The sequence below is a fragment of the Oncorhynchus tshawytscha genome, linkage group LG25 (assembly GCF_018296145.1).
Source record: "Oncorhynchus tshawytscha isolate Ot180627B linkage group LG25, Otsh_v2.0, whole genome shotgun sequence".
Classification (NCBI taxonomy): Eukaryota; Metazoa; Chordata; class Actinopteri; order Salmoniformes; family Salmonidae; genus Oncorhynchus; species Oncorhynchus tshawytscha.
The window spans coordinates 39,268,801-39,278,800 of NC_056453.1; the positions used below are offsets into that span (position 1 = coordinate 39,268,801).

The 10,000-nt window shown below is 40.7% G+C and overlaps 1 protein-coding gene across 2 annotated transcripts in view; it reads right to left on the minus strand.

Annotated features, from left to right (window-relative positions):
• Positions 1 to 3,057: 3,057 nt before the first annotated feature.
• Positions 3,058 to 10,000, minus strand: part of LOC112224684 (inward rectifier potassium channel 16) — a 21,806-nt gene continuing 14,863 nt past the window's right edge. The window contains exons 2-3 of one of the 2 annotated variants that reach the window (XR_006079868.1): positions 7,138 to 9,300; positions 3,058 to 7,105 (exon numbers count right to left, since the gene is read on the minus strand). Coding sequence is in view for 1 of the 2 variants with exons in the window: in XM_024388381.2 (XP_024244149.1) it covers positions 7,992 to 9,290 (1,299 nt within the window). In the remaining variant the exon portion in view is untranslated. Of the gene's footprint in view, positions 9,301 to 10,000 lie in introns of both variants that reach the window. The other variant, XM_024388381.2, reaches the window with a different exon arrangement.

Consider the following 10,000-nt stretch of genomic DNA (forward strand, 5'->3'; position numbering starts at 1 on the left):
AATATAATGAATGGAGTGGAAGAATCAATGTCTTGAATAGGGATGTCCGTTCTATTCGTTTTATTTCTATGCATTTTATCCTAGCCGATAGGCGAAATTCAGCTTGATAAAAAAAAAACTGTGCCTTGATGATTGATTTGTCAATGATGAAACTGCCAACAACAAAACACCACCACCACCACCACCAGCGGTATATCTACATCTAGTACAAATGAGAAAAGTAGGGAATATTGATGTTTAATTGATCAATGTATGCTACAACATGCAGCATGTTTCCCCAAAAAAATCCTGTACAGTCAAAATCAAGTTTTCCATGAAATTTGATAATATTTGGATGAAACCAGATCAAAGTAGTATGACTAAAGTGTGAAAAATGACGGTTGCTTCAACATTGATAAGGTGTAATCATAAAGTCACTGGTCCCCTCCCCTTATATCAACCACTTAGCTTCAGGAGGCGCAATTAACACCAGCATTTTGTGACATCACAAAAAGCCTCTCCTTTTAATAATGCACCAATGGGTGTACATCTTATTCTCTTACCTAATTTAAATAACTACAGCCTTGTTATCAACATGACAGAAAGCATGTTCGCAGAGCGGCATTGTTTACAGAGCTAGGTAACTAGTCTACCGGTGCCAAAATGGGCCTGCAGCATGTCAACAAACACAATTAGATCTCTCCACTATTCATCTAAGGCAAAGATACTTCTAGGTTTCCACTTTTATCTGTGTCTGGTGTTAGCTAGTACCTGGCTAGCTACTGTAGGTCTTCAGCCAGCATAGAACAAACACAGGGGGAAGGGTTGCCCAAAACTCAGACACAGTTGTCATGTCATTACATCAAGAGACATGACAGACAAACGGAAGAAATACAAACTTCTTGACATCATTGATAGTCATGACATATCAGCATTGTCTGACGCGCGCGGGCGCGCACACACACGCACACAGTTGAAGTCGGAAGTTGACATACACTCAGGTTGGAGTCATTAAAACAGTGAATTATAAGTGAAATAATCTGTCTGTTAACAATTGTTGGAAAAATTACTTGTGTCATGCACAAAGTAGATGTGCTAACCAACTAGCCAAAACTATAGTTTGTTAACAAGAAACTTGTGGATTGGATGAAAAACTAATTTTAATGACTCCAACCTAAGTGTATGTAAACTTCCAACTTCAACTGTATTTGAGTGGCCATCACAAAGCCCTGACCTCAATCCTATATCAAATTTGTGGGCAGAACTGAAAAAGTGTGTGTGAGCAAGGAGGCCTACAAACCTGACTCAGTAATCCAAGTTAAACAATTTAAAGGCAATGCTACCAAATAATAATTGAGTGTATGTAAACTTCTGACCCACTGGGAATGTGATGAAAGAAATAAAAGCTGAAATAAATCATTCTCTCCACTATTATTCTGACATGTTACATTCTTAAACAAAAGTGGTGATCCAAACTGACCTAAAACAGGGAATTTCTATTAGGATTAAATGTCAGGAATTTTGAATGACTGAGTTTAATTGTATTTGGCGAAGGTGTATGTAAACTTCCGACTTCAACTGTATAAATACGTGCCACTTGGCCAAACTGGCCAAATACGTGCCACTTTTTCCTACTAAATACATTGCATTTTACCAAAGACAAAATGATCCAAAATAATTTACACTGAGTGGACGAAACATTAGGAACACCTGTTCTTTCCATGACAGACTGACCAGGTGAATCCAGGTGAAAGCTATGATCCCTTATTGATGTCACATATTATATCCACTTCAATCGTTGTAGGTGAAGGAGGAGAGACATGTTAAAGAAGGATTTTTAAACCTGAGACAACTGACACATGGATTGTGTATGTGTGCCATTCAGAGGGTGAATGGACGAGACAAAATATTGAAGTGCCTTTGAATGGGGTATGGTAGCAGGTGCCAGGTGCACCTGGTTTGAGTCATAAACTGCAAAGCTGCTGGGTTTTTCACGCTCAACAGTTTCCCGTGTGTATCAAGAATGGTCTACCACCCAAAGGACATCCAGCCAACTTGACACAACTGTGGGGAACATTGGAGTCAACATGGGCCAGCATCCCGGTGGAATGGTAAATTAGTCTAGTTAGTCTAGCCAGCTATCTAAACTTGTAGTAATCATGGCCGAATTACCGACCAGGCACACAGGACACATGTCCAGGGGCCCTGACCTCCAGGCGGCCCCCATTGAATTTGTTAGTTAACCTCTCAGATATCATATGATTTTGTTGTTTTTAGAATGGCAGGAAATTAACCATCTCAATGGGCCCCAACAAATTCAGTTGTTTTTAGAAAACAAACATCTTTGGACCCCAATTTTTTTAATTATAGTTTTAAAGTTAATATGAGTTAATGTGTACCATCTCAATGGGCTAATTGATTTTGTTGTTTTTAGATGGACTGAGGTGAATGAACCATCAGTCAAGGTGATATTTTGGGTTTTTAGATTTGTTTTCACTGTTCTCCAAATAGCATTGACTTTGTTGTTTTAAATTGTATAGAAGCTCAGACATCTATGGACATGTCATTACATTTGAGTTTTTAGATTGGTAAGTTAATCTAACCATCTCAATGGACATCATTGATTTTGTTGTTTGAGCATTTGATAAAGTTGGCTATAAAACAGTCTCTGAATGTGCCTGAGCATTGATGTTTTTAGATTGGTATGTTAGTCCCACATCCAATGGACCCCCATTTTTTAGGTTTTCAGATAAATGTCAATGTTGTAAAATATTTCTTGATTTTGGGGTTGTGCATTGGCAGATTGTCAGTCATCTCAATTAGCCCATGTCAGCAAATGTGATTTTTTGTTTTTAGATTGGTATGTTAGTCTAACCATCTCAATGGGCCCCCATTGATTTTGTTGTTTTTAGATTGGTAAGTTAGTCTAACCATCTCAATGGGCCCCCATTGATTTTGTTGTTTTTAGATTGGTAAGTTAGTCTAACCATCTCAATGGACCCCCATTGACTTTGTTGTTTTTAGATTGGTAAGTTAGTCTAACCATCTCAATGGCCCCCATTGATTTTGTTGTTTTTAGATTGGTAAGTTAGTCTAACCATCTCAATGGGCCCCCATTGATTTTGTTGTTTTTAGATTGGTATGTTAGTCTAACCATCTCAATGGACCCCCATTGATTTTGTTGTTTTTAGATTGGTATGTTAGTCTAACCATCTCAATGGGCCCCCATTGATTTTGTTGTTTTTAGATTGGTAAGTTAGTCTAACCATCTCAATGGGCCCCCATTGATTTTGTTGTTTTTAGATTGGTATGTTAGTCTAACCATCTCAATGGGCCCCCATTGATTTTGTTGTTTTTAGATTGGTAAGTTAGTCTAACCATCTCAATGGACCCCCATTGACTTTGTTGTTTTTAGATTGGTAAGTTAGTCTAACCATCTCAATGGGCCCCCATTGATTTTGTTGTTTTTAGATTGGTAAGTTAGTCTAACCATCTCAATGGGCCCCCATTGATTTTGTTGTTTTTAGATTGGTAAGTTAGTCTAACCATCTCAATGGACCCCCATTGACTTTGTTGTTTTTAGATTGGTAAGTTAGTCTAACCATCTCAATGGACCCCCATTGACTTTGTTGTTTTTAGATTGGTAAGTTAGTCTAACCATCTCAATGGACCCCCATTGATTTTGTTGTTTTTAGATTGGTAAGTTAGTCTAACCATCTCAATGGGCCCCCATTGACTTTGTTGTTTTTAGATTGGTATGTTAGTCTAACCATCTCAATGGACCCCCATTGACTTTGTTGTTTTTAGATTGGTATGTTAGTCTAACCATCTCAATGGACCCCCATTGACTTTGTTGTTTTTAGATTGGTATGTTAGTCTAACCATCTCAATGGACCCCCATTGACTTTGTTGTTTTTAGATTGGTATGTTAGTCTAACCATCTCAATGGGCCCCCATTGATTTTGTTGTTTTTAGATTGGTATGTTAGTCTAACCATCTCAATGGACCCCCATTGACTTTGTTGTTTTTAGATTGGTATGTTAGTCTAACCATCTCAATGGACCCCCATTGACTTTGTTGTTTTTAGATTGGTATGTTAGTCTAACCATCTCAATGGGCCCCCATTGATTTTGTTGTTTTTAGATTGGTATGTTAGTCTAACCATCTCAATGGACCCCCATTGACTTTGTTGTTTTTAGATTGGTATGTTAGTCTAACCATCTCAATGGGCCCCCATTGACTTTGTTGTTTTTAGATTGGTAAGTTAGTCCAACACAGACCATGAAACATGACATAATACAGAACAATAATAGACAAGAACAGCTCTAGAACAGAACTACATCCATTTGAAAACGGTGCACGTAGCCTACATACCAATACATACACACAAACTATGAAGATCCAATAGGGGAGAGGCGTTGTGCCGTGAGGTATCGCTTTATCTGTTTGTTTTTTTGCTGTTTATTTGATCAATATGAGATGGAAGGGAGTCCCATGCAATTAAGGCTTTATATAATACTGTGCGCTTTCTTGGATTTGGGGACTGTGAAAAGACCCCTGGTGACATGTCTGGTGGAGTAAGTGTGTGTGTCAGAGCTGTGTAAGTTGACGATAGAAACAATTTGAAATTTTGAACACATTAATGTTTGTTATAAAAGGAAGAAATGATGCAGTCAGTCTCTCCTCAACTCTTAGCCAAGAGAGATGAGCATGTATAGTATTTATATTATCCCTCTTATTACAATGAAGAACAAGATGTGCCACTCTGTTCTGGGTCAGCGGCAGCCCTCCACCACATAACTGGACAATAATCAAGATAAGACAAAACTAGAACCTGCAGGACTTGCTTTTTGGAATGTGGTGTCAAAAAAGCAGAGCATCTTTTTATTATGGACAGACCTCTCCCCATCTCCTCAAGGAATTTACTCTCATCAACTTGTTCAACAGCCACATTATTCATTACCAGATTCAGCTGAGGTCTAGAACTTATGGAACGATTTGTACCAAATAAAATGCTCTTAGTTTAAGACCAGTTTATTACTGGCCACCCATTCCAAAACAGACTGCAGCTCTTCGTTAAGGGTTTTAGTGACTTAATTAGCTATGGTTGCTGATGTGTATATGGTTGAATCATCAGCATACATGGACACATATGCTTATTTTAATGCCAGTGGCAGGTCACTGACAAAAATAGAAAAGAGTAGAGGGCCTAGAGAGCTGCCCTGCAGTACACCACACTTTGAATGTTTGACATTAGAGAAGCTTCCTTTAAAGGAAACTCTCTGAGTTCTATTAGATAGAAAGCTCTGAACCCACGATAAGGCAGAGGTTGAAAAGCCAGAGCACATACGTTTTCTCAACAACAAGTTATAGTCAGTAATATCAAAGGCTGCACTGAAATCTAATCTTCTTATTATCAATTTGTTTCAACCAATCATTGGTAATTTGTGTCAGTGCAGTGCATGTCGAGTGCCCCTCTCTGCCCCATCTTGTTAATTTGTTTACAAAGAAATAGCATTGTACTTGGTCAAACACAATTTTTTTCCAACAGTTTGCTAAGAGCTGGCAGCGCCAGTAAAGGTCGCTTTTACCACTCTTCAGTAGCGGAATGACTTTGGCTTCCCTCCAGGCCTGAGGACAAAGACTTTCCTCTAGGCTCAGATTAAATACATGACAGATAGGAGTGGCTATAGAGTCACCTACCATTCTCAGTAGCTTTCCGTCTAAGTTGTCAATGCCAGGAGGTTGGTAAATCATTGATCAATAACAATCATTTTTCCACCTCTCCCACACTAACTTTACAAAATTCAAACTTGCATTGCTTTCCTTTCATGACATGTTTCTTTATGCGTGAGTACGATGGCCCACTGTTGGAGTACAAATTATCTGTCTTTCTGCCCATCATTTCATTTCCATCAGTCTTTATATCATTGATCTTGGCTTCATAATACAGTTTCTTCTTCTTTTTGTTGAGTTTAGTCACATCATTTCTCAATTTTCAGTAACTCAGCCAGCCAGATGTGTAGCCAGTCAGATGTGTAGCCAGTCAGATGTGTAGCCAGTCAGATGTGTAGCCAGTCAGATGTGTAGCCAGCCAGATGTGTAGCCAGTCAGATGTGTAGCCAGTCAGATGACTAGCCAGCCAGATGTGTAGCCAGCCAGATGTGTAGCCAGTCAGATGTGTAGCCAGCCAGATGTGCAGCCACTTCTTTTGCCCCCATCTCTCTCAACCATACAGTTTTTCAGTTCCTCATCAATCCATGGAGTCAACAGTTCTGTCAGTTTCTTTACAGGTGCATGTTTATCAAAAAATTGGAAGAAGCAATTTCATAAATGCATCAAGTGCAACGTCTGGATGTTCCTTATTAATCACATCAGACTAACAAATATGTTTTACATCACCCACATACGTCACAGCAACTTGTTTTGTATGATCTCTTATGTACTATTTTAGGCCCAGCTGTTGGAACTTTGGTTTTCCTGGACAAAGCCACTATATTGTGATCACTGCATCCAATGGGTGCTGATACAGCTTTAGAACAAAGTTCTACAGTATTAGTTAACAGGAGATCAATACATGTGGATGATCTTGTTCTTGTAGTCTTTCTAAACACCCTGGTAGGTTGATTAATAACCTGAACCAGTTTACATGCACTGGTTGCTGTGAGAAGCTTCCCCTTGAGCGGACAGCTTTATGAAAACCAGTCAATATTTAGGAGAGACGAGACCGAAATAGCAGCACACACAGTTGCAGACACATTTACAACATAAAACACAAAGCACTACAGTTAAACAAAAACAAATTTACACATTGAACAGCAAGATGTTTTGGGAAAGTGTGGTTAAACTAGCAGTCAAAACATTGACAGCCCCTACTTCATTTTACGTCATAGAGTTTAGAGCTTTAAACTCATATTCCATTCAAGAATTTAACCTTTAAACTCATATTCCATTCTAGAATTTAACCTTTAAACTCATATTCCATTCTAGAATTTAACCTTTAAACTCATATTCCATTCTAGAATTTAACCTTTAAACTCATATTCCATTCTAGAATTTAACCTTTAAACTCATATTCCATTCTAGAATTTAACCTTTAAACTCATATTCCATTCTAGAATTTAACCTTTAAACTCATATTCCATTCTAGAATTTAACCGAGCTTTAAATTATTAATTAACTCATTTTAAGGGATGAGTTCCTGTGATTTCAGGGCCTTTCGAAGCTTGTTCCAAGTGGAAGGAGCAGAGAACTGGAAAGTGTTTTCACCTATCTCTGTACGGGGCCTTAGGCACAAGTGCACAGTCACGTGAGCGCAGGCGATAGTTTTCATTTGTCTGCTGGACAATGTAGTTACACGAGTCAAACGAGAGCTGACTCAATACGGCCTTATAAATAAAAACGTACCAATGATCATCTCTGAAGAGCTAAGGATGACCAGCCCACTCTCATATAGAGAGTACAGTGATGAGTGAGGGCTTTGGAGTTAGTAACAAACTTCAGTGCTCCGTGGTACCCAGTCCTGCATATGCAATGAAATCACAGGGGCATACATGTACAGGATATCACCAGAATCATTTACAGGTAAGAAAGTAGTGGAAACAAGCATCTTTCTCACTTCTAATGAAAAACATGACTTAATACGAAAATAAAAACTTTTTCACAAGACTTACGATGCTTAAAGGTGAGACACTCATCTATCAAGAATTCCAAGTACAAGACGTACAATGTGGGGTTTAAAGGTGAGACATTCATCTATCGAGAAACCAAAATACTTCTTAGTTGCTAGTCTTTCTATTAGTTTGTACTGCACATTGACTGTACGTGTAAGAGTCTGAGGTTTCATCTTAGATTTCGTGAAAACAATCAACTTTGTCTTTTCAGTATTTAAAAGCAACTTCAGCATACAGAGCCTGGACAATAGTAAAGGCAGACTGCAATGGCCATGTTTCTGAATGACCATTGGCCAGTTATAATGAAATTGTGTTGGTATTGCCATGTCAGCAGAACATCTACGTCAGAATGGGGTTCCTTGGAAGACACAAATGTCCTTGGTCCTCGCAAACTGCTGCGATAGTAGCAGCCATGGCTGCATGTACCTCAGCTTCTGTGGTGCCGTTTACCAGTTCCACAGTCACCATCGGGGGATTGCAATTAATGCTTGGGCGCTTGGTGCACGGGGAGTGGTGTGGGGAGTGGCACGGAGTGTGGCGCGGGGAGTGGCGCGGGGTGTGGCGCGGGGAGTGGCGCGGGGAACGCCGAAGCTTAATTTGATCGTACTCTTCTGCGCTGACCTCCGGAATCAGGACCTTAGCAGTGTGGTGGAACATGGAGTAGTCTACCTTGTAGTATTTCAGGTTTACATTCAGCATATCTTGGAACAGATGTCCCCAGTGAATCTCGTCGGGTGTGTAGGAGGTGCGGGTCTGGTGCAGGATGCCCGTCGAGTCGTCTGTGTAGGTGAAGGACACCACCAGCTCAAAGTCGTCTTTCCGAAGATCCTCCAGGCTCATGCGGTAGAGTGGAGTACCGGGCTCAATAATGTGGAAGATGGTGGTTGGTATGGCTAAAAGGATATCACTCTGTTTGATTTCCAGGTCCTTGTAGTTGATGTCCACCCTCCCAGTGGCGTGCATGGTGGGGCGGAAGATTTGAGCACGAGCCATCCCCTCCACCATGTGGTGTTGGCGGAAGTCTCCGATCCTCCATGACAGGCACAAACGCCCATTTCGCAAGTTGATGACAGCGCAGTTGCTGAAGCCTACTGTTTGCGTCAGTTTCCGTGTCGATGCCATCTCTGCCACAGCGATACCGATGACGAATGTATCAATAAAACAGCTGATGACATCCTGCACGGTTACGACGATGATCGCCACCATGCAGTTCTCTGACATCCCTCTAAAACCATAACCGATTGTGGTCTGGGTCTCCAGTGAGAATAGGAAAGCCGCGGTGAAGTCCCTCACCTCGTACATACAAGGGGGGTTAGTAGGGTCCTTGATGTCGCCGTTAGCCAGGGCGATCAACCAGTAGAGGATGCCGAAGAAGAGCCAGGAGAGGGTGTAAGAGAGGGTGAAGATGAGGAACATAACTCTCCACCTTATCTCCACCAGCGTAGTGAAGATGTCGGTGACGTACATGAGCCACTCCTCAGGAACATGGCGGAACAGGACATTGCAGTTGCCATCTTTGCGGACGTAACGACGCTTCTTGTGCTGGTAGCCGATCTCGGCCTTCACGGCGATCAGGGGAGTGGTGTAGGCGTCGACAGAGGGATCCGAGGGACTAATCTCTGTGTAGTCATTGTTCATCCTGTAAGATCTGGGGAAGAAGAGAGACACTAAATAATGTTTATTGTTTTTTTGTTATCTGCTGTATAACACTGAACATGTCACTATTATGAAATGTAGTCTTTTGATCAGGTGGGACGACACATGATTTGGTTCTGGATTCCGAGATTACGAATTGAGAATGATGTACCAGAACACTGAAATCAAACATATTCACCATCATTCAGAATACATATATTTAGTTGAATTTTGTGGCATTTGAAGGACAACAGTTTTGCAGCAACACACTCCTCCAGATACAACCACATTGTTTATTGGTGGGTCATTGGAATTTTGAGTGAGTGGATTTGGGTTGGGTGTTTGTGTGTTAGGGAGGAGAATGCTTATAGGGAGAGGTTGTGCCATTCCATCATAATGATGGAATGTTTCGGCGATTGGAAACCACATGATGGTGAGTTGGGAGACTTCTCTCTGAGGTTCACTGGTATTGAACTGTATTTAGACAGGGAACAGTTGAGTTGAGATGAGATTTGGTCTCTCTCTGTTTATTACCAAAAACGGTGTCTTGAGGGAGAGACAACATGCACAGACAGACAGCTAAAAATACACAACACAGACACAACAAAACACACACACACACACACACACACACACACACACACACACACACACACACACACACACACACACACACACACACACACACACCAGTAAATTCATTACATTCCATC